Source organism: Patella vulgata, chromosome 9, assembly GCF_932274485.2.
Source record: "Patella vulgata chromosome 9, xgPatVulg1.2, whole genome shotgun sequence".
NCBI lineage: Eukaryota > Metazoa > Mollusca > Gastropoda > Patellidae > Patella > Patella vulgata.
Genome location: NC_065887.2, coordinates 13,183,901 through 13,197,613, shown reverse-complemented (window position 1 = coordinate 13,197,613; position 13,713 = coordinate 13,183,901). Strand labels below are relative to the sequence as shown.

The 13,713-nt window shown below is 37.1% G+C and overlaps 2 protein-coding genes across 2 annotated transcripts in view; one reads left to right on the top strand and one right to left on the bottom strand.

Annotated features, from left to right (window-relative positions):
- The window catches only part of LOC126807662 (uncharacterized), a 34,580-nt gene extending 30,467 nt beyond the window's left edge, over positions 1-4,113 (bottom strand). Inside the window, exons 1-4 of the mRNA XM_050532407.2 lie at positions 3,760-4,113; positions 1,702-1,810; positions 1,025-1,156; positions 176-410 (exon numbers count right to left, since the gene is read on the bottom strand). Of these exons, the coding sequence (XP_050388364.1) occupies positions 176-410; positions 1,025-1,156; positions 1,702-1,810; positions 3,760-3,794 (511 nt within the window). The 5' untranslated portion in view covers positions 3,795-4,113. The remainder of the gene's footprint in view (positions 1-175; positions 411-1,024; positions 1,157-1,701; positions 1,811-3,759) is intronic.
- A 46-nt stretch (positions 4,114-4,159) lies between these two features.
- Positions 4,160-7,597, top strand: LOC126807665 (uncharacterized). The gene is made up of 2 exons (XM_050532413.2): positions 4,160-4,237; positions 5,891-7,597. The coding sequence occupies exon 2, from the start codon at positions 5,913-5,915 to the stop codon at positions 7,380-7,382; it is 1,470 nt and encodes a 489-aa protein (XP_050388370.1). The 5' UTR covers positions 4,160-4,237; positions 5,891-5,912; the 3' UTR covers positions 7,383-7,597.
- The last annotated feature ends 6,116 nt before the right edge of the window (positions 7,598-13,713 follow it).

The window sequence follows — 13,713 nt, the reverse complement described above, 5'->3', positions numbered from 1 at the left end:
CAAGGACAGCATCTAGTCATTCGGATGGAACAAAAAATGGTCCTAATTGCACACTGTATGGTGTATGCCTGTCTTCATTAGCCCAGTCGGTGAAGAAAGGTAGCATGTTAACCCAATTTCATTTCATTTCTGAAGAAATTTCATAAATTTTGAAAACTTTTCTACATGTACTTACCAGCAGGAGTCTGTATATTTTGATTTGATGGTATTTCTTGGTTGGTAAGAAAAAACACCAGGGCCGTTACCATGACACCTAACACTGTGGCTATAATTATAGATGGTAAAATCCAGTTAGAGGCTTGTTTCTTTTCTCCTTCATTCTTTGTTTCAATTTTCCTTTTATTTTCTTCTGAAACATCCTTTTGATTTTCTTCATTCTCTTCGGAACCATCTGTCTCCTCTTTTTCTTCCTATAATGTTAATATGAAGTGCGACATATAAACAATGTGAAAACATAATGTTAATATCAAATGAGATCATATAAACAATGTGAAAAACATAATGTTAATATTATTATGAAGTGAGTTCATATAAACAATGTGAAAAACATAATGTTAATATGAAGTAAGCTCATATAAACAATGTGAAAACATAATGTTAATATGAAATGAGATCCTATAAGCAATGTGAAAAATCTAATTTTATTATTATTATGAAGTGAGTTCATATAAACAATGTGAAATATATAATGTTAACATGAAGTGAGCTCATATAAACAATGTGAAAAACATAATATTATTATCAAAATTTATACCACCCAATACAAACTCAATACTAGCTAAAGCTTACTCAATACCATCTGATACTAACCCAATAACACACAATAATAACCAATACTAACCTAACACTACTGAATACCACCCAAAACTAACCCTATACAACCCAATACTAACCTAATATTACAAAATACCACGCAATACTAAATAAATACCACCAAATACCACCCAATGCTAACTAGTTTGTGTTGTGTGGGTATTAAACTCCATTTCCCTCTAACTGTCTCCCTCTTGTTACCTGTCTTTACCTGTAAAGTTTTGTCTTTATGTTGATGTTTATCTATTGCTGCAGTTATATAAGAATAACTTAATTCTATTTCAGCAACATCAAGGATGCCATCTCCATTTACATCATATTCAGATAAAGCAACACTTAAATCCTGAATTAATAAATAAAAAATAAAAATAGGTTATTAGGCTAAAGACGTGATCTGTCCAGAGTTTTTCCACATTCAGAACTTATTCAGTTTCCTCTCCCCCTGGTCATGGAAAAGACGGCAGCCAACATGTTTTCCAGCCTACAAAATTGTTCTCTAGCGAACTCTGAACAATGAACATAGTGATCAAACAGGGGAACATGACAGTGGGCCATTGGGCAAGTCTGTACAAAATATAGGGCAGATAGATATCAGAACATAACCAATATTATGTAATTTACACATCGTCTTTAACATGTTTTTTTATTTATAAAAAAAAACAACCCTCACAATGCACATTTTGACATTTCCATGCCAAGTCACTGTTGACTGTGTGGTATTTAGTGTGGTGATCACACCTGGAGTGGTGATTAATACGATATAGAATCTAGAAACATTTTCTTGCTCAACCTTAATTCCAGGTGCTTTCTATTTCTACAGATTTTCAAATCCTCATCCAGATTCGAGATACATCAATGGGAAGTTTGTAATCGATGTTCAATACTTACTGGGTTGGTTTCTTTAATTTCCACAAGACTTAGAGTTTCATCTTCATCTTCAACTTCATCTTGTCCATGACATACATTTATCTCACAGGCAAACAACAGAGCAAAAATCCTAAAATTAAAATCAAAACACTTTCCAATTACCTGTTTCTTAAAGGCTTGACAACACATCACAAAAAAAGTGGGAAAGCTTGGTTACTAAAATATTTTGGGAATTATTAATCAACTAGTTAAAGGAGCTAAATCGCTAATATTTGGGACCTACAAATTGACACAAATGGGTCGCAACGTATATAATAATGTAATATGAATGTAAATAAACTGATTTCCATTCAATGGTTTCTGTTTTTACTCTAATTTCGAAGCAGTTATGTTCGACAAAATACGCCAATGGCAATCTTTAGCGTCTGGTTATTCCAGTCTACACCAATAGTATTTATTGCGCATGTTGTCCAGATAAGAATTTGGTCACCGTTTGACATGACTTGTGGAATATGTCTAACCTCGTTCTTCGAGTCGCTTGTTACAAAATGTTTATTTTGTCTTAAATATTGGATACCGGTATCAGAAGCCCATCTTTTTCCGGTAAGATCATAACACCAATGTTGACTAAAATTGACAAATAATTCGTGTTTTCAATGTCGAAGGTTTTGGATGATATTGAGTAAGAGACTTAGCTACTTTAAGTTACCCAGCATTGATCAGGTGAGTGTATATAGTTCTGATTTTGAATTAAGAATTGCAAAGAAATTAAAGAGTTTTCCTGAAGGTAATGGGTAGTCTAGAAAAGTATGGTGTGTTCTACAATGTTTCGATAACAACGCAATAATCACAAATTTTTAATTTCATCACTAATTACTGCACTATCGGTAAATACAAAATATTACCAAGTTATTTAAAGAGTTCAAGCGTTTGATTTTCTAGTGCACCTACAAACTTTCTCTTGTATTTACATAGATAAAATATACTGAATTAAACATCCAGTACGGGCTTCATGTATACATGTACATATTTATACCGTATATAAATACTGAAGTAACATACAAACCTCAGACATTATGTCATAATTAGTTCAAAGACCCTCCAAGACCTCTCAGAGCTTTTTGGACAGAAAATTTCAGCCCTGATTTAGGGGTATAATCTACTGACAACATCGCATGAGTTTTTGCTAATTTGGGGTAACAATCATTACCATATCCGACTGTATACATGCCATGTAAACACTATAATTAACAAATGGGGAGAGAGAGAGAAATAGGATTTAACGTCCACTCGAAACAAACTAGGTCATTTCGGGACTAACATATGGTTTAATTTTATTTCAATAATTTGCTTGCGCGTAGGGGTCTTTAGCAGTGGGAAGAAACCGGAGGACCCGGAGAAAACCCACAAGGTTGGACAGGCGACCCTACTCCTTGTCACATACAACCGGGAATTCGAAACCACGACAGTCGACTCAATGACAGACTTTATGATACAGCGCGCGCACGCTAACCGTTCAGCCATCCAACCCCCCATTAACAAATGGTTAACAGCATTGAAACCTTCGCTACTAGTACTATAAGAATACCAGACATTCTTTCATATAGTATACTGTTCTACCCAACAACGTTCTACCCAACATCTATCTGTCTTGTTATGAGAAGCCTAGCTGCGAGGGATATGTTTGATATCTCAGATTATGTCAGTAACTCTAACCATTTTAGGAGAATTAATGTTTTGTAAAATATATTGTTTTTATAAACTGTTATTATTATTTGTTTGTTATAACACAGTGCGCTTATCACAGCGGCACAGGTAAGAGAGAAATGGGGTTTAAGGTCCACTCCAATAACATATGCCTATATGGTTAAATTTTATTTCAATAATTGGCTTGCGAGTAGGGGTCTTTTGCAGTGGGAGGAAACTGAACAACCCGGCGAAAACGTACAAGCAGGAATCGAAACCACGCCATTTGACTCACAGACCTGATGATGCAACGCGCACTCATTAACCATTCGAAAATCCAACACAGCCCCCCCACCCCCTCACATGAAAGAAAACATGTAAATTACTAATTACCAGCCCAAAACAATGAATTTTCTCCAAATCTTCATTTCTAACTAACTTAAGGAAAGTGTGTGCTTATAATAACAACTATAAAATCAACACATATGTGTCATTTTGCGGTAACACGTGTCAAAATGTGAGAGACGATCGTCTACTTTCGATTTCTCAAAAATATTGACGTTGCTGGCGAGCGAATTTCCATTCATATGTCCGCTATCAGATCTAGACACTGTTTATCTTTCTTCTTTGGAGGATGTAAGGGTGTAACTGAAAACAAGCCCTGTCGTAAAGAAATATAAAAGTATTTCTTATTTGTAACAGATCGGTGTTTTCCTCGCAATAAATACACGATCAATGCAGGAAATAACAGAGTTGACCTTTGACCTTGACCGTAAAACTTAGAGTTATTTCCCCTGAATGGAAAAGACACATGGTTTAAAAATTCTAAAAAATTATAAAGTTCTGCGAATTCAAATTGCATACAAAACATGTAGGTAATTTATTTGCCGTTAGAATATCGACTCCAGGCCTGCACGTCACTTACAAGTAGATGCACGCAACTGAAGTATCTCACAAATTTGATTTTTTTTTTTTATCCCTGAACCTAAAAATAAAATGTAAAAAAGGGCCGCCATTTCCACAAAGTTATCTCTGTTGATGGCCTTGGCATGTCAGCTCCGCACAATAGGGCCAACTGTCACCAAAGTTAATTTGTCTAACCTAGGTCAAGGTGGCGATGACCCTAGGCCTAGCCTAGGTATGTCAACTCTCCAACTATCACCCATTAGCCTAGCGGCCATCTCTGGGTCTTACCCCCTGGGCCCATCAATAGCTGGGTAAACTTCGATTTTTTTTTTCATCCCTAAACCTATGTTTAAAGGGCCACTATTTCTACGAAGTTATCTCTGTGGTGATCTGACCCGTGGTATGGATTAACTAGCCTATTCTTTTCGGTTTGAACAGTATATGTATAGCATAGATATACTGATTTACAAATTGGGTTTGTGTGAGTGTGACTGACAATGACGATACCCCCTTTTCACTGTTGGTGCAAGGCCACCAGTGATAATTTCAGCCAGGGGCCCATACCATACAAGCTAGACCCAGCCCTGGATATCCCTCACAGATGCATTAGCTAGGGTACCACGGTGGTATGCGCTTTAGACCATACGGTCTGTCACTGGGTCAAAGGTTATTTTCCGTCTCAATTACGTGACAAGGAGTAGAGTTTCTGAACATGCGAATTATTAAAATAAAAATTATACCCTATGTGAGTCCAGAAATGTTTGTGTTCATTGCATGGACATTAAATCCCATTTCTCTAATTATCCTACTCCACGATCCCCTGTTCCGGAGTTATACCCCTTTTCTGAAGACCCTGTGAATGCTGGAGCATTGTGGTTAAGAGAGAACGAACCCTATCCATATACAGCGTTGTGCTACGTCCCGTTCCTGGGTTACGCCCCTTTCCGAAACACTTGGGAACATGATATAAGGTACAATTTGTTTACAATGTCATGCTTTGAGTCATTGGGGTTCTAAGAGGGCGAAACCTATTCATATCATTTACATGCGATAGAGACTAAGAGTTTTTAAAAGATTTTTGACGAGCTTATTAACACGATAGAGATAAGATTTCTTGAATGCATAACGGGTCCTTATCAAATTTGGTCAACATTCGAGTTTTCCATTCAAATAACCTGCTGTCATTGGCTTAGTCTTTCCTAGACTTAGTTGCAATGTTGAGATATTGGCAAGCTTTATAACCTGGTCATGTTTTAAAAATTCGTCTGTATTGAAAAAAATATAACTGTAGTTTTTCTACAAAAATTCTGATAATCCTTCATACAGTCGGACAGTCTGGACGAATTGAACAAATTCTGGTGATATGAAATGTGCTACGTTTTTTCACCAACCGGTATAAAGAAGACGGACATACGTCACGCAGTGAGTTATGAGAAAAAACAGCATACTCCACGCAGGTCATTGCATCAGGAACATACCCTGATAGTGGCGTTTCAACTTATACTCTGATCGAATTCCAACTACTAAGAGGTCTCTCACGTTAACGTTAATACACGAACTTCTATTTTTCGCAATATCCAAAAAGTTTAATATAAGATAACAATTTGATTTTTTTCAGCCACTTTTCCAACATCTAAAATATGGAGACTCGACAGGCAAAACAGAAGGCAAGACTGAAGAAAATTAAAAAACTGATAAAGTACAAACCGCATAGAATAAACGACCCGGATGACCCCCCACTCATTGAAGAAGCGGCTAACTGCAATGCCGAATGTGTTGAGGCATTGTTATATGCTGGGGCTCATGTAGATCTGGATAACTCTTATGAAACACCCGTGTATAGATGTTTAATAGCAGAAGACGTACCTTCAAAAGACAAACTGGAATGTTTGAGGGTGTTGCTAAGATTTGGTGTTGATTTGTATGAAGAACAGTCAGATGATGAGATGACACCATTGATGCTAGCTGCGTTTCATGGCGAAACAGAGTGTTTAGAAGAAATACTGAAAGTAGGCTATCTCAATGGACTTACCCCAAGTCAATACGCGACAAAGATGTCAGTGTCTCCGGGATCAAATGACGGTGGGTCAAGAGCGAGGTCCGCCAGGTCACCATCGGCTCGTAGATTTCCAAATAAATTCACGCCATTTGCTTTTGTGGGGAGCGATCTTCCATCGTACGAAGAATATCAGGAGGTATATAAAACAGATGTAGATTTTAGAGATTTTGACAACTATACAGCCTCTTTATACTGCTTGTGCCCCTTTAAGACAAAATCTCCTGCTATAATGATGGCTTGTCTTAAATTGTTACACGATGCCGGAAGTGATTTCCATCTTAAAGTAATAGGGTGTGACAGCATAATAAATGAAGCTCTGAAAACAGATCTTTCTGTTTTTAGATACTTGACTACGCTTGGCTATAACATGGATCCTAATGATGGCTTATTGATAGCTGTGGGTATTCCTAATATCAGTACAGTTCATTTCATGTTGAACGAAGGTGCAAGCTTAACAATGGTACATCCTGCAAATGGGGCCACGCCCCTCCATATTATTATTCTTGGACAGCACAGAAATAGGGCATTACCAAAGGAGGAAAGACACAACAAAATGAAAGAAATGATCCGATATTTAATGCAGAATAATGTTAACGTTTCTTCTCATTTAGATGGTAGACACACAGCTCTGAATCTGTCCTTTCTTAAATTAGACGAGTTCAGTTTTGCACGTGAGTACCTTTTGTCGGAGAACATTTCTCTTGGGCAAACATCGTACCGGTCTCTTAAATCCTGTTATGAATTATGCGAGCAGGCTGAATTTTTCCAAGGGAAGACAAAACTAGATCTATTGAAATTTTTACATACATGCGGTTTATCTACCAAATCCTGTCTGACATTTAAAGAAGATGAAGATCCTGGTTCAGCAGTAAACCAATGGTTGGATAAAATGGCGTCTTCAGCACAATCATTGTTTACGATCTGTAAACATCGAGTGCGTGGATTATTGGGACGTGACATCAAGAACAAAGTTCCTGGTTTAGACATTCCCACTCACTGTCAAGATTTGCTTCTTTTAAAGGACGTCCTATCTTCAGAATGTTTTCAGTAACAATTAGTGTGAATTTCGTATTAGAGGCCAAGTTCAAATCGTGTTAATTTAGTAATTAAGCCTAAGTTTCATTGTGCAAAGTTAGTACACGTAATTGAGGTGAAATCCAATTCGTGCGAATTTCGTAATTGAGGCTAAGTCAATTTTTTGTAAATTTAGTAATTGAGCCTAATTCGAATTTTGGCTAATTTAGTAATTTGTACGAATTCAGTACAATATCCAACTCTATGTTTGTGTTTTTGAATTTGTGAACAATATATAAATCGTGTTCTAGCTAAATCTAAATGTGTTGTTGTTTTTTAAATGTGTATACTATCTATATTGTGGTTCGTTCAAATGATGTTGCTGTGTAGCATAGGGATGTGACAAGTCTATGTCTAAACTTACTCCTCGCAGTGTTTCGTTTAATTAGAGCTAATCCCACTACTCACTGCTGTAAAGAAGGCTAATTCTTTTTCTAAATTATGACTGGTCAATAGTCCGATTAACAACCAATAGCTAACGGCGTAACAATACCAAACAGAGTTCCAAATTGGACCAAATATGTTTACATAACGTTACGTCATGACTCACAATTTTATTATGCTCAAATAACCAGTGCATAGAATATTGCAGAAAAACTAATTGTGTGACAAACGAGGTTATCAACAGACATATAATGTAAACAAAACTGTTTTCAGACGAACAACACTTTCACCGTTTTTAATACCTTAAATCACTGTCCAAAGTTTTAGGGAAGGACCTGATTAAAAGAAGGGCTGTCAAATTGCTGTACTTGGGGATAGTTTTGATTGAACGGGAAGAATAGACACACTCTCTTAAAAGCGCAAGTATCAGAAGCTAATCCAGCAATGGCCAGAGAGGGATTTCTCGGGCCATTGCTTCAGGAATATGATGTCTAAACTGCCTGCCAGGTTTCTCCCGTGTTTGGTATCGTGATGGATTGGGTGATTTGTTTTTGTTCAAAATTGATCGAAAAATAGTCTTTGTCTGACTATTTCGGAACATCAGACACCTATCTGATTGGATATTCGCTAGTTAAGAACTCTATTTGCTTCATTTTAGTTTTAGAACGCGTTTGTGAGAGCACCAGACAGAAGGTGTTAAGGCTGCATTTTTAGATTTGGACTACATTGGTTCATAGGTTGAGGTAGACCAGAACACATAGATATATAGTGTTCTGGTACTACCCCCACATAAGATATCAGGCTGATCCTCCAGTTCATGACGATCATTGTTAACGATATGTAAACATCGAGTACGTGGATTATTGGGACGCGACATCAAGAACAAAGTTCCTGGTTTAGACATTCCCACTCACTGTCAAGATTTGCTTCTTTTAAAGGACGTCCTATCTTCAGAATGTTTTGAGCAACAAGTGGTTTGAATTTCGTATTTTGAGGCTGAGTTTTATTCATGCGAATTGGTAATAGACGCAAAGTCCAATTTGTGTAAATTTAAAAATTGAGGCAAAGTCCAATTGATGTAAATTTCGTAATCGCGGGAAATCCCAATTCGTGTGAGTCCAATATAACACGTGTCACCAACAGTCTACAGGGAAGACATTTCAGGCTGATATTGAACACCCAAAGAAGACATTCTATTGCCTGTACAATGTTTTGGGCAACAATCATAAGAGTGACTCGAATTGTACGTATCATTGCTTGTGGCCATATTTACGTATTTTATAATATTACAAATTCCAGGCGTCTACAAGTATAAAACACAGGACTGGTCGTCGGAATTTTTCTGTGTGATTTGATTCCCATTATCTGTGGTGCAGAAAAGAGGGCAAGGGACATCGTCTGTCGTTTGGATTATGCACCAGTTAAAATACGAAATAAATACAGGCCGTAGCGCCGCCGTCCGGCAACAATTCCCTTTAGCAAGCAAACTGCATGGCGCTTGTCTTTATTAGCCGGGGTGGCGAAAAATGAATGGAAAGTTAAACATCCATTTAATTTACGAGGCACGATTGAGGGTTTAAGAAGTTAGATAAATGCGAGTCCATGCTTTACAGAATGACTTAGGTATTTCAATATTGTTAGTTTTGTATAGATTTCGAAATATTAAGTTAGTGCTTAATACAAACGAGCTAAAGTGCTTCATTTTAAAATTTGTTTACAATATCCAAATTTTAATATTTTGTGTTCTTAAATTTGTGTACAATGCCCAAATCTATGCTTAGTGTTTTGAGATCGTAATCAATATCTCAGTCTGAATGCTTTACGTGTTGAAATATTCAAATTTAAATGTTTTGTGTCTGTAAATTTATTACAATATCCAAATCTATTTGTTGTCTTTGAAAATGTATGTACAATATCCAAATCTATGTTTTGTATTGTGTTTGTAAATTTGTGTTCAATATATAAAGCGTATTCTAGCTAAATCTAAATGTCTTGTTTTTTAAAAAAAAAATTGTATATTAGTCTGCATTGAGGTCGTTCAAATGATTGTGCTCCGTAGCATAGGGATGGGACAGGTCTGTGTCTTAACTGCCTGCCAGCTTTACCCCATTGAACAAATAAAACGAAAACAAAAAATAATTCCGATATGAAATATTAAATCTTTAGGAAAATGAATAATAATCGAATCGAAATTAGGAACAGACAAATATCTTTTAGGATTGAAGTTACTCTCATATTTTAGTGCGGGTGTATAGGAAAGGCTCATATTTGAATGAAATAAAAAAAAATATATAGTTCGCCAAAAAACGAAGCATACTTCCTCAGCAGCTAAATTATCCATGCGATAAGGGTTGTCGCATATTGATTCTTTTGTAAATAATGGGGGTGGGGGGCATATACAAGACAATTTCATTCAGATTATATTATAATTTCGTCGATTGAGGGTTCACAAGGTTAGACAAACTGAAACAAGATTCTTATCTCTGGAAGTAACTTACAGATTTTTAAAAAAATTCAACAAGCATCTTCGATGGACTATATGATGGATATAAATTTCATACAGATCGGAAGATAGCGTCGACACGGTGTAACAAAGCGAACTAACGGAAATAATTGAAAAAAGATAGGGTTCTTCGTTTCACTAATGTAGGCTAAACATATCAATTTCAAAACAATCAGATGACAACGACGGGCGGAAGAACGGCGGTGACGAAAATATACGACCACATCTCCATGTGGGCGTATAAAAATCACAGCCAATATGCTTGGGTCGTAAATTATTCCAAACTTCCGTGAAGAACTGCAAACACGGGAATATATAGACACTTATTTTAGTTTTTGGTACATAGGTAGGGGTATTACCAGAACACATAGATATAGAATATCAGACTGATCCTCCCGTTCATGACTGAGTAAATTGAGAAAAACAAATTGAGCGCTTACTGTCCCCCTATGGTGGCTGATTAGTATTATATCGTGGTATCGTGGTGTCGCCCAACATAAAGCATCACGACATTTTAATGCGACACCATGACAACCCGACAACCCTACATCACGATATTTTAACCTCACACCACAATATCAAAAATATCGTAATGCCGCGTAAAAATGTCGTATTCGTATTGTCGGGTTAAAATGTCGTAAGGTCGCGTAAAAATGTCGGTTAGTTGTCGAGTTATCGGCCATATTCCTCTCAATCCTATGATTATGTACACTGGTTCTAGTGTTGGTCAAGAAACAAGAAAATTCCCTGGGATTTTGCAGCGTGGTTTCTCCCTGGAGGTCGCGTGTTCGATCCCTGCATTGGCCGAGAAAGTTCATCGGGATTTTCCGACGTGGTGCCAGTGGTGTCGGGGGGCCTGACAAGGACAGCTGTCTAGTCGTTCGGATGGGACGAAAAACCTAGGGCCCGTGTATACATTGACGTGCACGTAAAATATCCCTTGACAGTTGGAATTCAATATAAGAGTGTGCCATAGTTTCCCTCATATATGACATATGCCCGTCTTCATTAGCCTGGTCGGAGCAGAACAGTAGGACGTTAAACCCCATTACGTTTCACTTCATTTCCATGTCGGTAATGCATGACAAAGGGTCTGGTAAAGAACAATGGCGTGCACATAAAAGAAACCTTCAGGGTTGACATTCGATGAAGAAAGGCCGCGATCCATTGAAAATTTATGTTGTATCACTCTGCATAGCCTAACTTCAATAGTCCGATTGGTGCAGAAAAGTAGGAAAATTCAATGAAATGAAATTGGGTTTAACGTCCTACTGTCATGCTCTGACTGGGCCGATGAAGGCGGGCATACGTTATACAGTGTACTGTGAGGCAAACCTTGTCCGGATAGCGGCTCTACGGCCTACTCATAATATATTGAAATCCAACTGCCGGGGGAGGGGTGTCTTTTACGTGCCCGCTAATATGTACATGGAACCCCGATTGTTTCGTCCCATCCAATAGTAGGTTCTGCTGCCTAACCTCCTGTGTTTTCTCTAGTTCACCCCATTCGTTCGTTCGTTTCTGGTGTTTTACGTCCACTTCCACCTAAGGTGATATCGTAGACAAGGATGTTTCCTAAGAAACTTACTGGAGGAAGCCGTATGGATTAGGCTTGGTCCAGTTTGATTTGAGACATAGTGTCTTAGCAGGGAATGCCCAAGTTAAAAATCTCATCGAAAGGAGCGGAGAAAGTTTTGGGGTAGAAAAGGCCGGGGTGGCGAGCGGGCGCAGTCTGGTCCGCTTTGCCATAAATATAAATGTTACGATCTTTGTTTTGGGTGGGTAGGGGTAGGTAGGACTGTCAGCCGGACCCCAGGGCCCTAGTTCACCCCAGTCTCACACAACTAAAATACAATTAATTAACTATCTCCCTAAGCCAATTAACTATAACCAACACACGTAGCTTCAAATCTCTTTGGGTTTTAATTAAAGGATTATCCATTAATCCTACATTATATTGCAGAGAACACAAGACAACACATAAACTATTATTCCACTCCAAATTTGTTTAAATGAAAATATAAAATCAAAAGTAACAATAAAGTTATACTTCATTTCAAGATGCATTATGCTAGAGGCAAATCTGCCTATAGCAGACTATTCCTTTAGGCCTGAAATTTTATCTAAATTATTAATTAGACATTTATTTATATGTCAGGTCCTTAATTAACTCTGTAGAAATTTGGATGATTTTGATTTTCAACAGATTTAAATACGATTGGCGGATAATGGCTAGTCGCGACTTTGTTTACGATCGTAACAATGATAATCGAGACTACTCTGTTCTCTAAGCAGTCCTAACATCGCTCAGAATGAAGTAATTTGACTGAAATGTTCAAAATGTTCCCTGTTCACTATTATAGCGAGAATTGTCAGCTCTTTATCTTAAGGGGGGTTGGATGGCTGAATGGTTAGCGTGCGCGCGCTGTATCATAAAGTCTGTCATTGAGTCGACTGGCGTGGTTTCGAATCGCCTGTCCAACCTCGTGGGTTTTCTCCGGGTCCTCCGGTTTCCTCCCACTGCTAAAGACTCCTACGCGCAAGCGAATTATTGAAAGAAAATTAAAACCATATGTTAGTCCCAAAATGACCTAGTTTGTGTCGAGTGGGCGTTAAACCCCATTTCTCTCTCTCTCTTTATCTTAATCTTACATAATGCATCTTTAAAAACAACAGCTACCGATATGTAATACAAACAAATAACTTTAGTTGTTCATAAATGTTGTTTTGCTCCATTTTCAAGGCAACAATTTAAATAAATATACAATCAGTCCAAATATATCCAGAATATTATTCAAAGTTTATAAGAATAATCCGTGTGGAATTAGCCATTTTGTTCATAATAGATTGGTACAGTTCTGTCAGTTCAGTTTTGAGTTAAAAGGGTGATATATACCAGTCATTTGGTTCACAATATCCATAATTATCGCAAAGTTCTGTAAAACTAAATCCATATTTTACAAATTCAGACCATTTATTGCTAGACATTTTGTCAATTAATGACACTCATTTGAGTACACTCACATTTAGATTTAAAAAAAAACTCTTTCGGCCCTTCGTATCTCGAGATACGCGATGGTGCTATTATAGCTATATACAAAGACAAGGCATAAACACGTTAAAACATAAAAAGTTCTTGAACATAAAAATGCCACTGTAATATTCACTGTCACCTTCTTCCTTCGTAAGAATAAAATAAATATAGCAAGTCCAGCTGACTAATGATTGTTATTCTCAATGCTTGTTTAATTGAACTTGATCAACATTTACGTGTTGATTCCATTGAAAAATAATTGTTATTTGTTTAAAAGCGGAAATTCATTACACGAAATCCGGCAAAATTAAACCAGGTGTGGTAATTGACTTCAAGGAAATAGATATATTGTGACAGTGATTTCATTTATCAGAACATAATAAACTG

Coding starts and splice junctions, on each gene's coding strand:
- LOC126807665 (XM_050532413.2), top strand. CDS start 5,913: ATGGAGACTCGACAGGCAAAACAGAAGGCAAGACTGAAGAAAATTAAA.